At 35.9% G+C, this 25,976-nt stretch overlaps 1 protein-coding gene across 1 annotated transcript in view; it reads left to right on the top strand.

Annotated features, from left to right (window-relative positions):
• The first annotated feature begins 1,769 nt into the window (after nucleotides 1–1,769).
• Nucleotides 1,770–25,976, top strand: part of LOC141391928 (glycerol-3-phosphate dehydrogenase [NAD(+)], cytoplasmic-like) — an 86,837-nt gene continuing 62,630 nt past the window's right edge. The window contains exons 1-6 of the mRNA XM_073964668.1: nucleotides 1,770–2,067; nucleotides 2,137–2,536; nucleotides 2,621–2,809; nucleotides 2,911–3,248; nucleotides 14,986–15,078; nucleotides 17,401–17,470. Of these exons, the coding sequence (XP_073820769.1) occupies nucleotides 2,027–2,067; nucleotides 2,137–2,536; nucleotides 2,621–2,809; nucleotides 2,911–3,248; nucleotides 14,986–15,078; nucleotides 17,401–17,470 (1,131 nt within the window). The 5' untranslated portion in view covers nucleotides 1,770–2,026. The remainder of the gene's footprint in view (nucleotides 2,068–2,136; nucleotides 2,537–2,620; nucleotides 2,810–2,910; nucleotides 3,249–14,985; nucleotides 15,079–17,400; nucleotides 17,471–25,976) is intronic.

Raw genomic sequence — 25,976 nt, 5'->3', positions numbered from 1 at the left:
AACGTGGACCTATATTAACAATTTCCTGTGGAGACGTTTCTTAACTGCATGGAACATCAAATATCAAATTTCGGGTAGTTCAGTCAAAAAATGTAGCTAAAACCCTCCAAATACGGAAAATCGGGAAGTACCGTTGTGAGGGCCTACCTTCGAACTTGACCTGCCTATAAAAAAGGAACTCGGGTACAAAATGTATCGCTCTAGCTCAATTTTTGCGGGCCTAGAGTAATTACATCAGACGGACATGACTAGATCGACTTAGAAGAGGGTATCAAATGATTATTTCAATGCGTTACAAATGGAAAAAGAAATAACCCACTTAGCGCCGAGAATTTATTTTTTTTTTGCGAGAAAACTTAAAATTGTTTATGAAAATTATATGTATTTCTGAGATTTTTTAATCATTTAAAAAATAACGTTTTTCTAAAACCTATAGATTTCCTGCAATCGGACCTTCTTTTAAAAGTGCCAAAAATTTTGGACGGTAATATAGGTGTATCCCTATATGCCAATCCCTTGGTTTTTTTATTGAGAAAATTACTTACTTACGTAGCTGGCCCATTACAGAACATTTGTTCCATAGACCGAACTAAGAAAAGATCTCCAATCCTCTTTGTTTTTCGCTTCGCTTTTTGGAATACAGCGCCTTTTTATTTGTTCATCCACTTGTATGCTCCATCGAAGCTTAGGCCTGCCGATTCTGCAGGCACCGCCATGTGGCATGTACTCATACGCCTTTTTAGCGGCTTCATCATCGCTCATTCTTATGATATGGCCTAGCCGAGGCAATCGTTTTATCTCGATACGTTTAACTATACTCATGTCTTTATATAGCTGATATAGCTCGTGGTTCATACGACGTCGTTATTCACCGTCAACGCAAATCGGCCCGTAGATCTTTCGAAGAATTTTCCTCGCAAACACACCAAGCAGTGCCTTATCTGCTTGCGCAAGTACCCATGCTTCGGAGCCATACGTTAGCATGGGTAGTATCAGCGTTCTGTATAGTGTTATTTTTGGTTGACGAGATGTGGCTTTGTTTTTTAATTGCTTACTTAAACCATAGTAGCATCTGTTGGCCAATACAATTCTTTTTCTTATTTCACAACTGATGTTGTTTGTTGTGTCTATGGCAGTGCCGTCTTTAACTACCTCAAAATTATAGGTACCAACTTTCACAGTTGGCCCGAGCTCTATGGACGCTTTGCGCGTCGACCCCGTCAATTTGGATTTTTGTTCGATGAAAATTTTAAATGAAAAATATTTCCTTTATAATTTTTTCCATTTGCCAGTTTTCTCCTTTATAAAAGTTTTTATTTCACATTTTCACAGAAACAGAATTAATCCCCAGCTTATGTACACAGGCCTTTAACCCTGCGTTTACACATGACAGGACAGTTGAGTTCATGTACTGATTGTCAAAAACCCAAAATTTGACTGTGTGACGTAGGCGTCCAGACAACTGCAAAAACAGTTGTAAAATTATGAATAAAAATCGTCGATTTCTTTTTGTTTTCCGTTCACATATTTTGGTTTTGTTCATGTTCTTTTGTTTTCAACGCATTTTAATTATCATTTCAATTTTCACAAAATGTCAAAAATTTGTTAACCCGACTGTCTATGACAAAATTATGGACAGCTGGAAGACAGCCGACAGACAGTCTGTCTTGTGTAAACGCCTAGTAAGCATCTACAGGTTTTATAGTTTTTACCCTTTTCTTTTCCTTTCTAACCCCCTGTTTTTGTAACTATTTTTTGTTCGTTCGTCTATATTCGTAATAATTTGGGCATCCATGGCTCAGCCCCTAGATGACATACAGACCTAATTCTTCGTATACTCGTTCTATATATAGTTAAGAATTCCTCATTCAAAAATCAGCGTTCCACATTTGCGCTAAGGCGAGTAAATCGATCTACAAAATTTGACAATTCGTGTGAGGACAAAAAAAAAATTGTTAGAAAAACAGGGGGTAAATTTGAAAGGAGTGATTGTGCATTTTTTTGTCAAATTTCAATTTAAAAAAATATGGAAAAAATCCAAATTTGCGTTATCGGTTCGGGCAATTTGTACGTTATTTGCTATTCAATTTCAAACAAAAACCCATTAAAAGTTTTCCCTTTTTTTGTTTTAAAAAGGGGCACCGCTTTGGGCAAAATATTGGCTGAAAATGCACCCTCTTTGGATGACGTTGAAGAACGTGTAAATATGTTTGTCTACGATGAACTTTTCGAGGGTGTTCGGCTCAGTGAATTGATCAATACGCACCACATAAATGCGAAATATTTACCACAACTTCAATTACCATCGAACCTGGTGGCCTGTACAGATTTGGTGGAGACGGCGAAATATGCCGAAATCATTGTTTTTGCAATGCCAAAACAATTCATTGAGGACTTTTGTAAAACACTACTGGGCAAAATAAAGCCAAATGCCATGGCAATTTCGGTTATCAAGGGGTTTGTGGACAAGAATTTGGATGCTGGTGGTAATGGTGGCATTGAATTGATTTCACAAACCATTATGAAATATTTGAAGGTATGAACGAGTTTCAAAGAAAGGTAAAGAAAAACTTTTGTTTATTTGAAATTTGCATTTCTTTTGAAACAACAAAAACAAAAGATTCCATGTGCCGTATTGATGGCTGTTAATTTGGCCAGTGAATTGACATTGAATCGTTATTGTGAAGCCACTTTGGGTTGCCGGGATATGAAACATTCCAAACTTTTAAGGGATCTCTTTAGCACGGCAAACTTTCGTGTAACTGTTATTGACGATGCTGATTGTGTTGAAGTTTGTGGTTATTTAAAGGTTGGTCTTCCTTTCCCGTTTTTTGTGTGCCAATGTTCAAATATGTACATATGTATAATGGATATCTTTATTTATTCCGTTTATTTGTTTTGGTTTTTTAGCATTTAATTGCCTTTGCTTCGGGTATTTTGGATGGCCTGCAGTCGAATGAAAATACCAAATCCGCTTGCATTAGATTTTGTCTCATTGAAATGTTACGCTTCATTGATGTCTTCTATCCGGGCTGTAAATTGTCGACTTTATTTGAAAGTTGCGGCATTGCTGATGTTTTGACAGTTTGTGCTGGTAGTCGCAACAGGCGTTTAGCAGAGGCATTTGTTAAATCCGAAAAGAGTATTGAACAACTGGAGGCGAGTTTAATGGGTGGTGAGCAATTGTTGGGTCCACTGACAGCAAAATCTGTTTATTTTATGCTTCAACAAAAGGGTCTGCAAGAGAGGTGAGATGATTTAAAAAAAGTTTTTAAACCCTCAGCCTTTAGCCTTATACACACTTTCTTACACCCAAAATGTGCTTTATCGAAATAATTGTTTTAGGTTCCAAGTATGTTTGGACGAAATCCGTTTCAGACAATTTGGAGCAGATTTAGCCATGTCCGTCCGTCTGGCTTGAGCGCACAATAACTCGAGAACGGAACACCAGATTGGCCAGAAATGTTGGCCTCGTAATATTTTATCCAAACTTAGTTTATGTTCGAAAATGCTCCATATGGGTCCGTTCCTACCGTTACCCCTCCCCCCCCCCCCCAAAGTTTCCAAATTGTTCGCTAAAATTGTGTGCACCATAACTCTCGAAGTGCTTAACTGACTTGGTCCATACTCTGCACTGCGTAATATTTTTACCAGACATAGATCATGTTCGGATGTGGACTACTCCTTTGGGTACCTCCCACATAAAATTTTAAAATTTTTGCCTGCGGTCTCTTTGACGACAGTAACATTTTTTCGGCGGCAAGTTTATATTTCCTGGGATAATGAAACAAAAGCTCCTTCAGACACGAACTAAAATAACTGATGAGCACCATAACTCACGAATTGAGTGTTCAATTAGACGACGATTGTGCCAATCGTGGAATTTCTTCTAAACCTACATCAAGTTCCAAGTTATTGGACAACTTCATCAGGTACCTTCCTCACAAAAGCTCAACATTTTCACCTAAGTACCGTTTACGGGGTGTTCAAAAATCCTTTGGAAAAATTTACTTAAGATATTATGTGTTTGGTGGGGAAGTCCATACTTCCTGACATAATAGTCCAAAAGCTCTAAAGCCTACGGTGATCAACTCATATGGCTGGTGAACCCGAGCTATCGAAAGGAATGCCCACAAAATGGTCTATGGCAAACCATTTCTACATATGCATACTCCGCAAAGTTCAAGAATTCTGCACTTTAACACAAATCAACATTTATTCTATACGTCCACGGATTTAATACCCGGTAAAGGTAGTGAACAAACATTTTCCGTGCGTTCACCCATAAGAACGAAGAAAACTTGGGTTGATAGTTGGCGTGTGAACCTGAACCTGTAGTGAGATTCTCTAAGGTATTTTTTTAGTTACCGACAAAAAACGTTAAGACCTCCACCAAGGAACCTATGGTATGATCAGGGGTGTCGTGCTGCTACCGAAGATAATAATTCGGCATATATGGCTACTTTACAGTCAGTAGCAACGCATAGCGCACGAGAGAGGTATCGGGAGACATGGGGGGAGAAATGTCTTTCCGTAGGAAAAAGAGGGAGATGGAAAAGTGAGAGTGTGAAAAATAGAGATGTTCAGGAGCCAGAATGAAGTCCGAAAATTCTACCAAAGAGTTAAGGCCTGCGTACATAAGCTGCCTTGCCTGCTTACCTTGCTTACTTCTGATAAAAGAATAAAAAAGAAAAGGGCAACCCAGTTCGAAATTTCCTCGGCCTTCTTTATTCTTTTATTTTTATTATGTCAAAAAATGAAGCAGGAAAGCAAGGCAAACAGGCAGAGCAGCTTATGTACGCAGGCCTTCAAACATCAAACTGATGGCTTTGGAAATTTGGTGTGTGCTCAGGGTAGGGAAAGAGCATTTTTCCAAATTGTTTGTATCCAATAGTAGGGAAGACGACGAAGATACCACAGATCCAATCCCAGGAGATGGTATTGAATGTATACCGCCCAGCCAAGATGAGGTAAAGTCAGCAATAAACCGGCTAAAGAATAATACGGCAGCAGGAGCCGATGGCTTACCAGCCAAGCTGGAGGCGACACGTTGATAAAGTGTTTTCATCAGGTAGTTAGCACCATCTTGCAGGAAGTACGAGTACCGACGATTGGAACCGGATTATCCTGTGTCCCGTCCACAAGAAAGGTGATAAAACTGTATGCTCCCTATTGTCTACAAAATAGTGTCAGGGATATTGTGCGAACGACTAAAGCCTATGGTCAACGAAATAATTGAGCCATAACAATGCGGCTTTAGATCTGGCAAGTCCACCATTGACCAGATCTTTACCCTACGGCAAATTCTGAAGAAGACCCAAGAGATGCAAATCGACAGTGGTAGGTGTCGATTTGCATCTTTTTGTCGATTATAAGGCAGCCCTCGACAGCCAAATGGTGATACTAGGTCCTCAGTTAAAATAGGAAAGAACATCTCCGAACAATTCAGTACCAAAAGATGTTTAAGACAAAAAGACAAAATAGTAAAAGACTTCGTATACCTCGGCACCGTCGTAAACACAACAAACGACATCAGTTGTGAAATAAAAATAAGAATTGTATTGGCCAACAGATGCTACTGTGGCTTAAGTAAGCAGTTTAAAACAAGGCCACATCTCGTCAAACAAAAACAACGCTTTACAAAACACTGATACTACCTGTGCTAATGTATGGTTCCGAAGCTTGGGAAATTGCGCAAGCAGATAAGGCAGTGCTTGGCGTGTTTGAAAGAAAAATGATTCGAAAGATCTACGGACCAATCAGCGTTGACGGTGAACATCGGCGTCGTATGAGCCACGAGCTGTATCTGCTATACAACGAAATCAATATAGTTAAACGTATCGAGATGCAGCGATTGCGTTGGCTAGGCCACACAATTAGAATGAGCGATGATGAACACGCTAAAAAAGCGTATAAATACGGGCCACATGGCGGTGCATGCAGAATTGGCAGGCCATAGAATATATGGCGCAAACAAGTGGATGAAGAGATGACAAGGCGTGGTATTCCAGAAAGCGAAGCACGAATCTTTTCTTAGTTCGGTCTATGGAACAAATGTTCTGTAATGGGCCAGCTAAGTAAGTGAGTAGGACAGCCTGTCGTGTGACCTGTTCAACATCCTGCTGGAAAAGTTTATACGAGATGCAAATGTCAATAGAAATGCCACAATCTACAGCAATAGCAAAATTTTACTTGCATATGCTGATGACATTGACATCATGAGACGTGCCGTAAAGGAAGTAACAGATACCTTTAAGAAGGTCGAAGGAGGATTAGCAAAAGTGGGTCTGGCGTCAACCGGCGAAAAGACAAAGTTGATGGTGTTGACGCACAATGCGTTCACAGATCTCGGACCAACAGTCGAAGTTGGTTCCTATAATTTTGAGGTAGTAAAAGACTTTGTCTACCTCGGCACAGCCATAAACACAGCAAACAATATCAGTTGTGAAATAAAGAGAAGAATTATATTGGCCAACAGATGCAGTTTTAAACAAAACCAAATATCTTCAAATGAAAATAATACATACTTTACAAAACACTGATATTACCCATGCTAATGTATTCCTCCGAAGTCTGGGTACCTGCGCAGATAAGGCAGTGCTTGCTGTGTTTGAGGGAAAAATTCTTCGGATTTAGGTATCAATATGTGGGGCTTCACCCTGGCTACCTTGGTACACAGGCTGAGGCTATATGGTAAAAACCAAATTTCTTTTGCAATTCCATTTGAAAATTTAACAAGTGGGAAAAGCGTTAAGTTCGGTCGGGCCGAACTTTTTATACTCTCCACCACAAATTTCAGCCATTTCGGTGGATTAATGTGGTCACAACCTTCAAAATACCGAAAATCGGAAGTTACCGATCTATGAGGGATACGATGGCGCGGACCTATACCTACAAATTTCTTGGGGGGAAGTTTTATATCCCCAACGAAGACTAAATACCAAATTTCAGCCATCTCGGTGTGATAATGAGGCTAAAACCTTCAAAATACCGAAAATCGGGAGATATCGTCCTATGGGGGCTATATCAAAACATGGACCTATATAAACATTTTATGGTAGAAATGTTTCTTAGCCTCTGGAAACACAAAATACAAAGTTGCAACTGATTCTGTTGTCAAATGGGACTAATACATTCAAAATATATTAAAATGACGCGTAATTTTTATGGGGCGTTATATGGGGGATATACCAAAACGTGGACCTATATAAACCAACTTTCGTAGGAATGTTTTTTGATCTCTGGAGACACAAAATACCAAATTACAACCAATTTGGTGGTAAAATGGGACAAATATCTTAAAAATTCCTTAAAACGACGACGCGTCATTTTGTATGGGGGCTATACGAAAGCGTGGACCTACATAGCCCACTTTCAATACCAAAAGTCCTACGTACAAATAATAGATTTTCCCAAAATTCCATTCACCTACGTCAATCCGTTCGGACGCTAGAGTGATTTCCACAGACGGACAGACGGACGGACATGGCTATATCGATGTAGAATTGCACGCTGATCAAGAATATATATAGTTTGTGGGGTCTACAATTATTATTTCGAGTTGTTACAAACGTAGTGACAAACTTAATATACCCCCATCCTATGGTGGAGGGTATAAAAATTTTTTTTGCAAACACATTTACGACATTTGGTATAGATGTTAAAGAAAATATGGTGGTTTCAAAAAATTGGGCGATGCGCGCAAAAGTTATAGCGGTTTTAATTCCCATATAAAGGAAAAACATTTAAAAATTTCGTTATTTGCTTTTATTAGAAAATGTATGCATAAATCGTTTACAGCATTCCATATCTATTCGTAGATGTTTAAGAATTTATAACATTTATTTTTTTGGCAGAAAATCAATAAATAATAAAACAAATCTTAATGTAAATGCAAATTATCCTTACAAAGCTTAAAAAATAAATTAAAAATATCTACAGAACCTAGACAATGCGTAAAAAATTATGAAACCAAATTCATAGAAATTGGGTATATAAGTCGCATATTATAGCAAAAACAAAAGAGAACAACTTATTGTTGGAATATTGTTCCAAATATATTTTTTGGTTTGATTAGAAAAATTAGAAAAAACATATTTGGGAGTTCTCCAACTATTTCACTTAAATCCCATACAATAATGAATGTATTCTACTAAAACTTCACCAAGAAATATAGTATACAATCACGAAGGCTTACAGTCAGTTTCACTATGTCGAACGAAAATGAAAACGAAAGAAAAACAACTGAAGTCGTATATGATTTTTAGTTGTTGTAAAGCAAACACAAATCAATATAGCCATGAAAACCAAAGTTTAGGTGTTTTTCGTTCGCCATCATTTTCTTTCGACATAGTGAAACAGGCCCTTAGTTGCTTAACGTTTAACGTCGTTTTTGCAGATTACTATCTTATTAAGACTCTCCAGATATTCCGCCACAGCAATAAATCTAGACTAGTACGACTTAAATAAGTTTTCACAAAGTGAGAAAATGTCGAATAACCCAGCCTTTCTATTACAACATAAGTTGCTGTCCTATAGAAATGTCGGTAATGGAAAAATTGAAAATGTTCAAAAACTCAATAAGAAAGGTCAAAAACAACGTATCCAAATAGGGTGATAGTTTCTACTCGGCCAAAATTGTCTAGCAGAAAAAGAATGGAGCTAGAGTTAATCATCGCAATTTTTGTTTAGATAAAAGCGCAATTTTTTCTAGTTTTGGAAAATGGGAAAATGTAATAGAGTACAATTTAGGGTTTCAGGTTCTGGAATATAACTATTATTATAAGTATTCGTTTTGAATAGCCACATATTAGATTTGAATATATTTTATAGTTCTTAGTCCTTCATTCAGTGTATACATACATAAATTGGCAATTTTTGTTCTCTGTGGTCGAAAAGCTTCTGTGTAAAAGTGCTCTAAATGCCACTTTAATAACCACAGAATTGGGAAAGGTTCACTCCTCGGCGAAAAATAATGGATTATTCTTATATCCATGACGAATATTCGGAAAAAATGCAATCATTACTAAACGACAGAGTTACATATAAAACAATTCGAACGGACCCAACAGAAAAACTACAAAAGGCAAACAATAATATAATAACAGATTTACAAAAGTGCAATTACATAACCAAAAACGAAAAATTTCGAATGACATGTCACTCTGCTGAAGTCCCTTCATTATACGGACTACCAAAAATACACAAGGAAAGTGTACCCCTCAGACCCATATCGTCCTCAAATAAAGTCCCTTGCTACAACTTATCGCAATACATAGGTAAAATTCTAAAAAACATTATCTCCGAGAAATACAATATAAAAAACTCGATGGAACTTAAGGATAAATTAAACACATTAAGTTTGGATAAAAACGACATATTTGTCTCTTTTGACGTGGTATCATTGTTTACCAATATACCTATACACTTAGCAATAAAAAACATTCTTGACAAATGGGAAACCTTGCAACAATTTACGACGATTCCAAAAAGAAGATTCCTGGGTCTATTGCAATTTTGTCTCATTGACAACAACTATTTCAAATACGACGAGAAAATTTACACACAAACATACGGCATGCCTATGGGCAATCCATTGTCACCAACAATAGCCGATATTGTTTTGGACGCCCTTTTAGATGACGTGATCCAAGAACTAGAAACTAATAATATAAAAATCAAACTAATGTCTAAATATGTAGATGACATATTTGCCATCATAGACAAGCAACACGTAGACACAACCCTTACACTTCTAAATGCTTATCACAAAAGGTTACAATTTACGGTGGAATTCGAACAGGACAAAAAAATACCATATCTTGACATGACCATTTCAAGAGAAAACTCCATCATAAAAACAAACTGGTATACAAAACCAACTTCTTCGGGAAGAATGATAAATTATTATTCTAATCAACCCAAATCTATGAAAATTAACACGGCTAACAATCTAATACAAAAAATATTTTGTCTCAGTGATATGGAAAATACAAAAGAAAACACAAATAAAATCAAAACAATATTGCTAAAAAACAATTATCCATTACCCATGATTAACAATCTAATAAAAAAACATTTTGAACGGATGATAATCAAACAAGTAAAACGCAAAGATACAGAAGAGAAACTCTTTCTGAGTATACCATACATACCAAAGCTTACTGACAACAGTACCATTAGAACAATAGCAACAACACAACAGAACAAAGTAGCAATAGCATACAAATCCAACCACACATTGCAGAGAGTATTTACTAAGAAAAGAAAAACCGAAAAACTCAAACAATGTGACGTCGTATATGAAATAACTTGCAAGGGGAAGCAAGGGGAGACGTGCAATAAGGTGTACGTCGGAACAACAAAAAGGATGCTGAGCATAAGAATAAACGAGCATGAAGCCGATGTAAAGAAAGGCAAAGAAAATACAGCTCTAGCTCAACACATTAAAGAATTCGGACACAATGCAGATTTTACGAATATAAAAATATTAGACAAGGAAAACAAAGAGAATAAAAGATACACTCTTGAGAGTTTGAGGATCCAAGAGAGATTATACAAATCAATAAACACTAAAGAAGATAAAGACAACACCAAACTTCTATATTCAGTTGCGATTATTTAAACAACGACGGCTCTGTGATGTAGATTAAGGATTTTTTTGCTGCAATATTTTTTATATATTTTTAGTAATTATTTTTAAAATTATACAAATTTCTGTGGTGTGATGTCCAGTTTTTTATATAATTTAAGAAATAATTCTAACAATGGTATTGAAAACTAATTGTAAGTAAACAAAAAACGATAATCTGAAAAATGTATTTGAACAACAATGTAATTTTGTCGTAGGATTTTCTAATAAAAAAACTCCTGAAGAAGTTGGAAAAAGACCAACGAAACGTTGAGTTAAATATGAAATAAATTAGTTTTTATTTATTCCATAAAAATAACTGACCGAATCAGCCCGGTGGAAACACTTTTTATTAAATGAAAATATAATATACGGTCATAACAATCAAAAATCAAGCAAAATGATTAGTGTAAATGACATCACTTAGAAAAACCACACAACAGCGTGGTAGTGGTAAAGAAATCAAAACCTTCGAATTGTCTTTAACATGGCAAAACCACTCACGTATTTCTGCTGGAAAAGCATTTGGAATGCTAAAAAATATAGTTTCAAAAAGGTTTCTACGTGACCTTTTTATATTTAAAAAGAATAAACGTTATTTTAGTAAATAATATTCAAAAGTTCATTCATTCCTTCTACAGGAAAACAATTTTGATAACACAGTCGAAAAGTCATAACCCTTTTGTATACTCAATTAATTAATTTATGACACATTAGTCTTGTGGTATGGGATATAAATAAATATATTAAGAGAAATATTCGCCACAGTCTCGTCATTAAAGTTACACCTGAAAGGCAAAGATTTCAAAGAATCTTAATTTCCAAAAATATGAAATTTCACACCTGTCCCCTGTTTTGCTTACATCCTGATGAAAACTTTAAAAGCGTCATATTAAGTGCGTACGATAACTTTCCCAGCAATAATTACTCAGAAAGTTCCAGCAACTTCTGTCAATGAATTTTACTACCTCAAGCAAGAAATTGCAGAAAGTTATCGAACAACATTTTGCAAAAACTTTCAAGAAAGTCAGCTGTTTCCGAAAATGTATGAAAATTGTTTTTGTTTCTTTTGATATTTTAAACCAAATGGAACAAAAACATAAATTTTAAAATTGCATTTGACTTATTTAAAGCAGTAATCCTATCCACAACGCTTTAAAATCTAAAAAAATGTGAAATTTTCTTGGTCACAAATGGTAGCATTTCAAGTTGTTTACATTTAACAGCTGATTAAAAGTCAGCTGGCCGAACTTACAAATTTTTACGGGAGAAATTTTCCCCGCAAAATTTGTAAGTTCTCAGTCACAAAACTCTCCAAAAATCTCTCCAAACTCGCTCTCTTTTGCTGGATAATTTTGTTATCGAACAGCATTCAGTAAACATTTGTTATAATTTGTACAAATTTTGGGGTTATCGTACAGACTTATTTTAAGCTCTTCTTTCACAATCTGATGGCTTTTTCTGTAATTTGCGAATGCCATTAAAAATGTCCGGATTGTCGAGTAGAAAAATCCCACTATTTTTTACACGTAGAGCGGTTCGGTTTTACCAATTACAATTTAAACCAGTAAGGAAAGGATCAAAGTCGGGCGGGGCCGACTATATGATACCCTACACCACTGTGAATATGTAAAATATAAATCGGAGCTATATGCAGATCTTAACAGATTTCGATATAGTTTGGCACATTTATTTCCAGACCGAATTCAGTCATACGTTCCTAATTTCATCGAAATCGGAACTATGTAGCGTGTTTGGTACAGAAAATACGTGAAATCGGCCGAAAATATATATGGAATCTATATCCAAATCTGAACCGATTTCGATATTATTTGGGACACTTATTTCTAGACCGAATTCAGTCAAACATTCCAAATTTCATCAAAATCGGACGTATATAGCGTGTTTGGTGCAGCAAATACGTGAAATCGGGCGAAAATATATATGGGAGCTATATCCAAATCAGAACCGATTTCGATATAAGTTGGCACATTTATTTCTAGACCGAATTCAGTCACACATTCCAAATTTCATCGAAATCGGACATATATAGGGTATGTGGTACAAAAGATACGTGAAATCGGCCGAAAACATATATGGGAGCTATATCCAAATCTGAACCGATTTCGATATAATTTGGCACACTTATTTGTAGACCGAATTCAGTTACACAAGCAAAATTTTATCAAAATTGGACGTATATAGCGTGTTTGGTGCATCAAATTCGCCAAATCGGGCGAAAATATATATGAGAGCTATATCCAAATCTGAACTCATTTTCACCAAAAGCAATAGCGTTCTTCCTATTGCTAAAAAAATTGTAGTCCCCAATTTTCAGCCGAATCGGACAAAAAATGCGACCTCTAGGCTGCGAACAAAAATACATGGACAGACAGACGGACGGACATGCATAAATCGACTCAGAAAGTGATTCTATGTATATCCCTCAAAGGAACTATATGTCTATCTCGCTTCCTTGTGCACGTTACATACAAATACCAAAAAAAAAAACAAAAAAATCGCCGGAGCGTTTTTTAAATAAATCGCGATTCAAGTTGAAATTTTTATGGGTTTTTAGGTTTTCGCGATTTTGCTTGGAAACCGCAAGTCCTGTCGAAATGGGACTTAAGAAAATGTATTGTAGCTACGAAAATTCTCTACATGATGGACCTTATAAAAATTTCGTAGGTTTTACCGTTACTGAAATACAGAAGTTCAAATTTGGACAGTGCATTGACTGGTTCGCTCCTTATGAAACAATGTCGTGAGGGGACGTTCATTTTGGAAGTTAAACTAAATTTGGTTGCCCCTTCAAGAGATATCTTACATACCATTTAAGTGACATTTGTTTAATTTTGTGGGGAAGTACCTGTAGTTGTGAACAGGTATTGGCCATCTTCGAACTAAATATGACGAAGGTCATACACTACATATGGTACCATAGGGGGCCTTTCAGGCTGCTTTCTCAAGAAGTATACTTTTACCGTCGTAATTGAGGCAGTGATTGCAAGTTGCTTCAACAAAAGTCAAAGTTTTTTTTTTTTTTTTTTGCGAAGGTCATTTTTAGTGATATTTGAATTCATTCTTTTTCGAGTTGAGCTATTTTGACCTAAGAGGTATATTGAAAAATTAGGAATCCACCGAAGCCCCACACATTCAACCACTATGCTACGTTTCACGGGTGGTTAGACCGATCATCAGGCATATTGAATGGTGTTTTAGAGGGTGGACGAAGGCTAAGCATGGAAACTAGCATTTATATCACAAATCATTCGAAATTTGTATATTCGAATTATTTATTTTATTTTAATATTATTCATTTAGGTACAAACCTTTCCTATAGTCCGACTTGGCTGGTAACCCTATTTTTCAATGCTTTATTACAAATACTAAGGCAGCTTTTTTCCACCTTTATTTTATTTGTCCTTCTGTATCAGAAGATTTTGAACATCAATATTTGTCAAAGTCAAAGTAAATCGAGAGAATGTCCTAAAATCAACTATTCCGAAATTTTTTTTTGGGATGTACCCGAATCGGTAGACCGATTGAGTCCATATTAGAACCTCATCTAAGTCTGGTAGAAGTTTTACGATGTGCAAATTATGGACCAAATCGGTTACTCTCTTCAAGAGTTATCGTTCGCACAAATTGTACGAATATTTTCGAACTTTTGTGGGGGAGGTACCAGAAGAAGTGGACCGATATAACCTATCTTCGAACTTAAAGTGAGTTTGGACAAAATATTCGCCAAATGTTGGACCGAATAGGCAGATCCGTTCGGGAGTTACCTTGCGCTCCGACCACTACACACGGTGTCATAGGGGTTTTTTTTACACCTTTCAAGCTATTTTCTCAGGAAGTATGAACACGCCCCTTATGAAACTTGTACCAACGTATAGGAGACAGTGAATACAAGTTGCTGCAACAAAAATCAAAGCTATTCGAGAGCAGGTCCTAAAGTTAACTTTTCCGAAATTTTGTGTGGGAGGTAACCGAAGGAGTGCACCGATAGAGTCCATATTGAAACCTCATCTAAGTTTGGTAGAAATTTCACGATGTGCAAAGTATGGACCAAATCGGTTAATCCCTTCAAGATTTATAGTGCGAACAAATTTTCCAAAAATTTTGGGACTTTTGTGGGGGAGATACCAGAAGGAGTGGACCGATATGATGCCAACACAGCTTCCACGTAAATTAATTTTAATGGTCAACATTACGGGATCCCTCCTAAAACACTTCATTTTAAAGAATTACAGTCATACTATACATAATATCTTAACTGTCCGCGAATGGTTTTTAACAAATATGTGTATATCTGTCGACAAATCGTCTGATACGTTTTTTACTTGTTACAGATTTCCTTTGTTTTCAATCATACATAAAATATGTGAGCGGGAAGAAAGCCCCGAGGTGTTACTTACTTGTATAACAAACATACCAAATATTATGTAAGTCAAGACGCTTTTATTATCTTGCATTTACAATTACATTTGTTATTTTTTTAACAGTTACCATCCTACACAATTATTTCCACTTTAACACCAAATTGATGTTAAGTCTAATTAATATTCATTGAATTAGACACAAGAGGATACAACCAACTTGGCTTCAACAGTAAGCAAATTCATGGAACCGTTTTAGCAAAAGATAAAATTCAAATTTGACTTATTGATATACAGATATTGGCTTTAATAAATCAACATGTTACTCGAATTACTTGCTACTTTGTCATAAAAGCACACAACGTACCGCAAAAAACACCTAACCTAACAGGCCTAACGCACACAGCCTACACCAATTATTATATCAAATTATTTTTAAACTGCAGTATTAAAAGCCAAGTTTGTGTGGTATATATGAATGCTTCTTATCGCTAATGCTAAAAAATTAAAATTTTCATAAGCCATATGTTCGGTAGTCAATTTCAATGGTGTTTTATGGTTGTTGTTTTATTATTTTTTTATATCAAAATGTAATTTATATGTTAATCGAAAAAGATATTCTACAAAGCTATAACCCGAAAGCGTACAATCATAAAAATGCTTAGCTTAAATATCATAGCAACGTGGTGTGTGCCATCTGGAAGAGAGGATTTAAGATAACAAACAAATTATTGCTTAGCATTCTCAACCTGTCAACAAATTCAAATACATTTGACATCTATCACTTGTACGGAAGTCGACGAAAACCTTCCTTTGATATATAAAAACTCAAAGGATTTTTATGATGAAGATTATTTTCTTCAGTGGAAAATATTGTTTTTTTTTTAAGAAACAAATCACTGAAAATGAAAATTTCGAAAATGTGAACATTTAAATATTGTAAATATTGTTACCGAATTAGGGTTTAACTTAATCCCGTGTAGACATTGTTTTATTCCCAGATACGTTATTCGTTATTCGCTTATTCATGTAAGACTTTATTTCGTTACTAAGCGTAAAACTTAACACTAGGATGCATACAACTTTATTCAGATTACTCTTTATTAAGTTTACACTGGCGGTTGAAAATTGCGGTCTGAATTGCAACTCAATCGTCCAATCGTTAGGCATCGTTCATCTGGGAGGTTCTCAAATGTTCAAACCAGATCCAGATGTACATTCCAGTGTTGCCTAATTTCACGATTTATCGTCATTTTGACGATTTTTTGACCCAAAAAACAAAGAGACGATTTGAGGATTTTACCCCTTTATTTTTGGCCTAAAAAAAATAAACTATATATTGCCTATTTACACTTAAATCTCACCACGAGTACGTACATTATTCGAATTTATCTCGATTAACAAGATTTTTCTATAAAAGTGTGTTGCATAAAAAACAATAAAACAGTTTCTTGCAGTATAAACGTGTATTCATACTAATATGAATGGTGGACGTATGTCGCCCCCATTTAAGTATGGTTACATGTAAGTGTTTACGACACCTTTTGCAGTAATTGCAATGTTATTTGTTTACATTTCATTCATCTCATAGTAACGTATTAGCTGGCCGCAGCCGAAAAATTCAACTGAGAAAAGTAGAGTTTCTACGGAATTGTGAAGAAAGGTTTTAAATAAAAGAAAGCTTGTGCTGAAAACATCACAGGAAACAGAAATATGTATAGATATTTAAAAAAACCACGTAAGTTTTGATGGTATGAACAACAAATGTTTTGCTAAAATCTCAAAAAAAATATTTCTTCAGAAAACACAGCAGCAGTTGGTAAATCAAGTAAAACCTTATGACAAAAATCAATATAAAGGGGTAAGCGAAGGAAAATCAAAACCATGGGCTGAAAAAAGAGAGGATTCTGTGTATTGAACTGTCTGCAACGTCGTGTTAAAAGTTTCGTCAGGAAAAGCAGCAAAAACGTAAAACATTGTTCAATAATGTACACTCAGTACAAATAGCACTCTTCATCTTCAACACATCATCGCATGTTCTTCTGCTGATCCTTTGGTGAAATTATGCCAAAATATATGTACGGACTCAGTGGTGGCATCCTCGATGGCAATGGGTAGAACCAAAGCAAATGTCATTATTCGGAATGTTGTTGGGAAACATCAGTTTTCCACTATACGAAGTCTTATGGAGAAAAATTAATTTTCTTTATGTGTAGATTTTCGGATTACTGCCTATTGTTAAAAGTGATGCCCTAAGGGCCATTATCATATCTTTCCTTTTGCTAAAAGTTAGGTTAGAATTTTTGTGTCTTTAAAATACAAATTTCACATAAAACATTAATGATACAAATGTCCTCCATCAAATTTAATGTTCACTTTTAATTTTAGGGTAACCAGAAAGCTAGAAATCTGTTCGTTAAATCGAAAAAATAACAAAAGACCAGTTGTAATAATGGGGGTAAGTCTGAATAACTCGATTGTGGAATACTTTAAACGACTATAAAACAATCGTGTATGTTTTGCAGCCGATGGAGATGACGTGGTGATCGGAAAGAAGCACTCAGTTGCCCAACTCTTAAAAAAAGATTGCACACATCTATTCGTTATAAAATGTATTTGCCATTCGTTAGCCTTATGCTCATCATATGCATGTGAAAAGCTGCTAACTGAAGTAGAATCTTTAGTAAAAGATATGTATAATTACTTAGGAGGAAGTCCTTAAAGGAGCAAATGAGCTGAATGCAGATTTAATTTGTTTTAAAAATTAAACCTAAGAGCATTAGAAGCATTGGTAATCCGTTTACTAAACTTATTTGAACCATTAGAAACGTACTTTTCCAAAGAAGCTAGTAATGAAAATCAAAAAACAACTAAACGAATTTTGAAAAATTTAAATGAGACCAACAAAATTTATTTATTTTTTTTAAAGTACATACTAACAACGTTAATAGAATTTTTCAAAGCGAAAGTACTACAATACACATTTTGTATTACGAGATTTTGAAAATTATTATGAGCAATTTCATAAAAAACAAGTAAAAAAGTATCAGTCGGCTTTGCCGACAGAGATATACCCTCAGCCTGTGCAAATTAAAACATTTTGGTCGTATGTTCTAAAGAAGTATGGACTTGCCCCTGAAACAACTTTTACCATCGTAATTGAGGCAGCGAATGTAAGTTGCTTCAACAAAAATCAAAGTGATTCAATGGCAGGTCTTAAAGTGAAGTTATCCAAAATTTCGTGTGGGAGGTACGGGATGGAGTGGACAAATATAGTCCATATTCGAACCTGATCTATATCTGGTAGATATTATGAGAATATCGGTCACTCCCATCAAGAGTTATCGTGCGCACAATTTTTCCGAATATTTTTGAACTTTTGTGGGGTAGGTACCTGAAGGAGTGGACCGATATGGCTTATCTACGAACTTAAAGTAAGTTTGGAAACAATATTCGAAGGCCAAATTTTGTCCGGAATCGGCATTTCCGTTCGAGAATTATCTTGCGCTTCCACCCATAAACATGGTGTCATACGGTTTGTTTTTCAACTTTCAGGCTATTTTTTCAGGAAGTATGGACTTGCCCCTGAGGAAACTTGTACCTTCGTATAGGGGACAATATGTTACAACAAAAACCAAGGCAATTCGAGAGCATGTCCTAAACTAAACTTTTCCGAAATGTTGTGTGGGAGGTACCCGAAGGAGTGGACCTATTAAGTCCATATTGGAACCTCATCTAAGTTTGGTAGAAATTACACGATGTGCAAAGTATGGACCAAATCGGTTATTCCCTACAAGAGTTATCGTACGCACAAATTTTGCGAACATTTTAGAACTTTTGTGGGGGAGGTACCGGAAGGAGTGGACCGATATAATCCATCTTTGAACTTGAACTAAGTTTTGACAAAATATTACGAAAGCCAAATTTTGGATCGAATCGGCAGATCCGTTCGAGAGTTATCTTGCGTTCCAACCACTACACACGGTGTCATAGGGGTTTTTGTAACTTTCAGGCTATTTCCTCAGGAAGTATGGACTTGCCCCTAATGAAACTTACAGCGTCGTTTAGACGACAACGAATACAACTTGCGTAAACAAAAATCAAAGCGATTCGAGACCAGGTCCTAATCTGAACTTTTCCGAAATGTTGTGTGGGAGGTACCCGAAGGAGTAGACCAATTGAGTCCATATTGGAAACTCATCTAAGTTTGGTAGAAATTACACGATGTGCAAAGTATGGACCAAATCGGTTATTCCCTACAAGAGTTATCGTGCGCACAAGTTTTGCGACAATTTTTGAACATTTGTGGGGGAGGTACCTGAAGGAGTGGACCTATATGGCCCATCTTCGAACTTAAATCGAATCTGGACAAAATATTTCGATACCCAAAATTTGAACCGAATCGATTGATCCGTTCGAGAGTTATCGTGCGCACCAGCCTGCCAGACAGACAGACAGACGGACGGACATTGCTAGATCTACTCAAAACATACTTGGGGTCTAAAACCATTATTTCGATGAGGCACATTTTTGGTCGTATCAAAGTGTAAATACTCTCTTTAGCCTAAATGCTGAGGTATAATGAATCAATAAAAAATAGTTGTTTTAGTGTAACAAAATTTAGAAATTCTTCAAATTAGCTCAATTCTACTGAAGTCTTTTTGGGTATTTATGTTAATAAAATGTTGGAGACAACACATATCCCTCCGGAAAATATGAATGAAATAATTACAAATTGTATTAACTTTTATGTAAAATTTTGCGATCAACTTTTGATAAGATTTAAACGTGATAAACACTTCAAGGCTTTATCTGCAAAAAACCCACACCTTATAATAAGTGCAGAAGTGGAAACGTTTCATGATATTGTTAAAGAATATGAATGCCTAATAGATCAGGATGAAAAACAGAAGCTAGATTCTGAAATCAGCGAACTTAAAAATTTTAATTTTTGAAGTTTATTTGGGACAAACTATGTAGATTTGGTATTTTTTTGGAAAACCTTTTCCCAGTATTTAACAAATTTATTGGAAAAATGTTTACCTTACCTCATTCATCTGCTAATATTGAGAGAATATTCAGACAAGTTAATTTGAAATCTAAAGTAGGAAAAACATTAGAAAATACTAAAGATTTTTTAGAATTACATGAGACCACTTGTGTTTATGCCACTATTGAAAATAAAAGATGTGTAAGTTTTTTAGAATTAAAAGATTAAAATAATTTTATTGCAAGCACTGCCTTTATGTATGTTTACATACAATTTAAAAGTACAAACAAATGCAAGTGCAAAATGTTTTAAGCCATAATTTTAGATTGCAGTAAACTTGTAGTAGTTGTTGTTGCAAAAACTGATACAAATAGACTAAATGCTTAATCATTAACATTTCAAAATCATAAATGAGCAGAAATTCATATAAATTTACTTAAATCTACCGGTTACATGCGTAACAATATAAACGAATTGTCCCACAAATGTCTTCGTACTCCCATAGCATTTTCCTTTATTGAAAAAATCGAGATGAACAGCAGCCAGAATGAAGTCCGAAAGTTCTACCAACGAGTGAAAAATCAAACTGCTTTGGTACAGGCACATCCTCCTGTAGACACCAGCAAGGTAATTTCGTAACTGATACAGATAGTGTGCTCAGGATATGGAAAGAACATTTTTCCAAACTGTTGGTATCCGATAGTAGCGAAGACGGCGAAGATAACACAGATCCAATCCCAGAAGATGGTATTGAACGTATACGGCCAATCCAAGATGAGGTAAAAGCAGAAATAACCCGGCTGAAGAATAATAAGACAGCAGGCGTCGATGGCTTATCAGCCGAGCTGTTCAAAACCGGAGGCGACACGCTGATAAGGTGTATTCATCAGCTAGTTAGCACCATCTGGCAGGAAGAACGAGTACTGTCAACAAGAAAGGAGATAAGACTTTATGTTCCACCTATAGGGGCATAAGTCTTCTCCCTATTGCCTACAAGATAGTGTCAGGGATATTATGCGAACAACAAAGGCCTATGGTCAACGAAATAATCAGGCCATACCGTTGACCAGATATTTACCCTGCGGCAAATCCTGGAGAAGACCCAAGAGATGCAGATCGACACCTACCACATTTTTGTCGATTATAAAGCAGCCTTCGACAGCCCCCTACGTTCAAAAGTATTTCAAGCCATGACTGAATTTGGTTTCACTGCAAGCTCATTCGGCTTTGTAGAATGGCATTAACTGATACTCGGTCCTCAGCTAAAATAGGAAAGAACCTCTCCGAAGAGTTTTGTACCAAAAGTGACTTCAGACGTGGAGACGGCCTCTCGTGTGACTTATTATTCAACATTCTGCTGGAAAAAGTTATACGAGATGCGAAGGTCAAAAGAAGTGGCACAATATATACAAACAGCCATATGTAACTTGCTTATGCATACGACATTGACATCATGGATCGATCGGTTAAGGAAGTAACTGATACCTTTGCAAAAGTTGAAAGGGAATCTGCTAAAGTGGGTCTGGCGGTAAACGGCGAGTGGACTAAGTTGATGGTGTCGATGTGCAATGCGTTCATAGAAATCGGACCAACTGTTGACGTTGATTCCTATAATTTTGAGGTAGTAAAAGACTTCGTCTACCTCGGTACCGCCGTAAACACAACACACAACATCAGTTGCGAAATAAAAAGAAGAATATATTGGCCAACAGATGCTACTTTGGCTTATGTAAGCAGTTTAAGTACAAAGCCACATCTCGTCAAACATAACAACGCTTTTCAAAACACGGATACTACTCGTGCTGATGTATGGTTCCGAAGTCTGGGTACTTGCGCAAGCAGACAAGGCAGTGCTTCGTGTGTTTGAAAGAAAAATTCTTCGAAAGATCTATGGACCAATCTGCGTTGACGGTGAATATCGACGTCGTATGAACCACGAGCTGTATCTGCTATACAACGACATCCTCATAGATAAACGTATCGAGATGCAACTATTGCGTTGGCTAGGCCATGCCATAAGAATGAACGATGACGAACCCGCTAAAAAGGCGTATAAATACGTGCCATATGGCGCTGGCTAAGACGCATTAGCTTAGATGGAGCAAACAAGTGGGTGAAGAGATGAAAAGGCGCGGTATTGCAGAAAACGAAGCAGCAAACAGAAAGAATTGGAGATCTTTTCTTAGTTCGGTTTATGGAACAAATGTTCTATAATGGGTCAGCTATGTAAGTAAGTAAGAGTCTAAAACTGTTATTCTAATCATTGACGGAGCTTTGTATAATTTAATTTCATCCACCAATATAGAGACTGTGCCGGTTCCAATCATCCTTTAAAAGATTCAGAGATTTTGGTTCTTAAAATGTTCGGGTATGTTTTCTACTTGTAAAATTGCACATGAGAGTGAGTAATAATTCAATTTTTGTAATTAATTTTATACAATAGAAGTATATCACTATCATTTCTGGAATCTTGACTTTGAATATAATCCAATGACATTTAAATTTTTCATATGACTGCGTTGATAAAGAAAACGGTTTAAAGTATTAAAGTACCTGCATAAATTTCAACAATTTCGGTAAATTGGTTATTATTTTTTTGTAAATTATTTTTTAATTTAAGCCTTAATACGACTTGCACATAACTTGTGAAGGCTTATGGTTCCTAGAAAGAAAATATTTCTTCAGTCAACTAAACTAATTTAGATATGGTAGCAATTCTCCTGTGCGAAGTTGCTCAAGGAAAAATAAAACAATTTACCAAATACATTCATTGAAACGTTGCGCATAAGGCGAATTGTTTACCTTTGTTTTTTTTTTTAGTTGATATCCCAGACATCACTGACTACCAGTGATAATGACAGCTGGCAGTCACTACTACTAAACCCACGTTTTTGACTTTTTTGTGGTGAAAAGAAATCGGCATGCAGACGGTAAACCACGTGTCTCCAATAAAATTTTATAAAAATGGTTAAGTTAAATGTTTTGTGATACACGCTTTTTATCGAATTTAAAGCTAGCTTTAAAAATTGTTTGCATACTCCTACACAGTAGAGTTGGTTTTTTATTCTTCATAGACACATGCGAAAGAATTACATCATTCGACGATACCTGAATCGATTTTCTCCGACTTGAAAGCCCAAGGGTTTAAAGCTATTACGGCTGTAATAAACTTCAATGGAAAACGAGAAAACCACAAAATATGTTTAGAGTGGAATTCGAACCTACTGAAGATGTTAAACGAATATATGAAATCGATAATGTTCTGGATATGAAGGTCAAAGTTGAACCAGTGAAGCAGGAGAAATTACTACCCCAATGCAGGAAATGTTTGTCTTTTGGACACACAAAAAATTACTGCAATAAACAACCCCGTTGTGTAAAATGTGCGGGAAAACATAGTGCTTTAGAATGCAAACAGGAAATAAGCCAACCGAAATGCTCCAATTGTGATGGACCTCATCCAGCAACTTATCGAGGTTGTATTGTAGCAAAAGAGTTACTAAAATTGCGAAATACTTCTCTCAAGTCGCGTAACATTATTAGAAAAGAAACTGGTACGCCAAGACCAGAAACTAATGTAACTAAAGGACCTCAACATAGGAGGACAATCTACGAGCCAATTAATCAAAACGGAAATAGAATCCAAGTAAATGAGTCTGGGTCAAATACTTACGCAAACGTTTTAAAACCACAAAAAAATGAAAATCCAAACAATGATGTTTTGTCGCAAATTCTAATAAGACTAAACAAACAAGAAGATTTTTTCAAATCGATAGATTATCGATTAACCCAACTAGAACAGATAACACAACAATATTAGAACAACATGGCTCTAAAAATAATGTTATGGAACGCCAATGGCTTGAAAAAGAGTCAGAGAGAATTAGAAGCTGTTCTAAACAGTGAAAAAATATATGTGTGTCTCATATCGGAAACCCATTTTACGAGGGAATCCTTTATAAGATTCAAAAACTATGAAATGTATCATACTATCCATCCACAAAACACAGCCAGAGGAGGAAGTGCTGTGATAATAAAAAAGAAAATTAAACACTATGAAGAAGATAAGTTGAGTACTGAAGAATTTCAGGCTACTACCGTTAAACTGATATCAGGCTCACAGAACCTTTTATTGACTTCCGTCTACAGTCCGCCGAGGCATACAATCAAATCCAGTGAGTATAAGAAACTTATAAACAGACATACATCAAGATTTATTATGGGTGGGGACTTCAACGCCAAAAATACATTCTGGGGATTGAGATTAAACAACTCAAAAGGAAATGAGCTCTATAAGGCAATTATAGAAACCGGATGCGATGTTGCGTCCACAGGGCATCCAACATACTGGCCCACAGATACAAGTAAAATAGCTGATCTTATTGATTTTTTTATAATTAATAAAATACAGAAGTCTAATATAAAGGTAACAAATGGATTTGATCTAAACTCCGATCATTCGCCAGTATTTATGACTATTTTTGAGAAGACTACCGATATAGCAGAATCACCATTTCTAACAAATAAATATACTGATTGGCAATATTTTAAGTATGTGCTTCAAACTTCTACCATACCTAATCACGAGCCGAATACACCTGATGAAATCGATGAAGATGTTGAATTGGTCACCAACTTAATACAAAAAGCTGCTTGGCAGAGTACTCCAAATATTCACAAGAAAGAATCTTTCATTTCATACCCGGCACATATCAAAGAAATGATAACCAAGAAAAGAAAACTGAGAAAGATATGGCAACAATCAAGATTTCCAGCAGACAAAACGAGGCTTAATAGAATATCGTATGAGTTAAGCTTAGAAATTCAAAAATATAAAAATCAGAGCCTTAGCAAATATTTACAGGGTTTGGATAGTGGCAAAACTTCCGATTACTCTCTGTGGAAGGCAACAAAGAAACTAAAAAGACCAGTGAATCAAATATATCCGATATATATGGCAGACGGTAACTGGGCTAAAACTAATGCACAAAAAGCTGAATTGTTCTCTACCCATCTTGCAAATGTCTTCTCTCACGATACAAGTGATCACAATGTTAGAACCCAAATCGATACAATTATTGATGATGATGACGATGACATAGTTATTCCAGAGGTGACGCCAAATGAAGTTCTAGAACAAATTCATAAGGAACTGAAATTGAAAAAATGTCCCGGTTTTGACCTAATAACGACCGAAGTCCTTAGACATATGCCAATAGAATAATAATAAAGATAACGCAAATTTTTAATGCCACGTTTAAAATCATGTATGTACCGTCATTCTGGAAAGTTGCTGAAGTTATAATGATTCCGAAACCTGGAAAACCACCTACTGAAGTTAAATCATATAGACCCATTTCACTTCTGCCCATTTTATCAAATTTATTTGAAAAGCTTTTACATGCTCGGATAAAACCCATAATAGAACAAAAAAACATTATTCCTAAGCATCAATTTGGTTTTAGAAATGCGCATTCGACAATCGATCAGGTTCACCGTATTACTGATGTTATTGAAAGGTCTCTAGAAGAAAAAAACGTATGTTCTGCAGTATTCTTGGATGTATCGCAAGCGTTTGATAAAGTCTGTCATACTGGTCTTCTTGAAAAAATTCGAAAACAACTACCAACGAAGTATTGCACCTTGCTAAAATCATATATTCAAAACCGACAATTTCGCGTTAAGTACGAAGACGAATATTCTCAACTGAAACTGATACAAACAGGAGTCCCTCAAGGAAGCATTTTGGGTCCACTTCTGTATTTATTATACACAAGCGACGTACCAGAACTTGATGGTACAACAATGGCGACATTTGCAGATGACACAGCCATCTTAGCAGTAGCCAGAACGGAACGTGAAGCAAAACAAAAACTCCAAGTATCCCTTAACTCAGTAGTAGATTGGACCAAAAAATGGAGCATCAAGCTAAATAGTTCTAAATCTACACATATTGATTTTACAAACAAGGCAG

The sequence above is a fragment of the Musca autumnalis genome, unplaced genomic scaffold (assembly GCF_047663935.1).
Source record: "Musca autumnalis isolate F117 unplaced genomic scaffold, ASM4766393v1 scaffold_1, whole genome shotgun sequence".
NCBI classification, from domain to species: Eukaryota; Metazoa; Arthropoda; class Insecta; order Diptera; family Muscidae; genus Musca; species Musca autumnalis.
The sequence above is the reverse complement of the archived record's forward strand: the minus strand, read 5'-3'. Positions and strand labels throughout refer to the sequence as shown.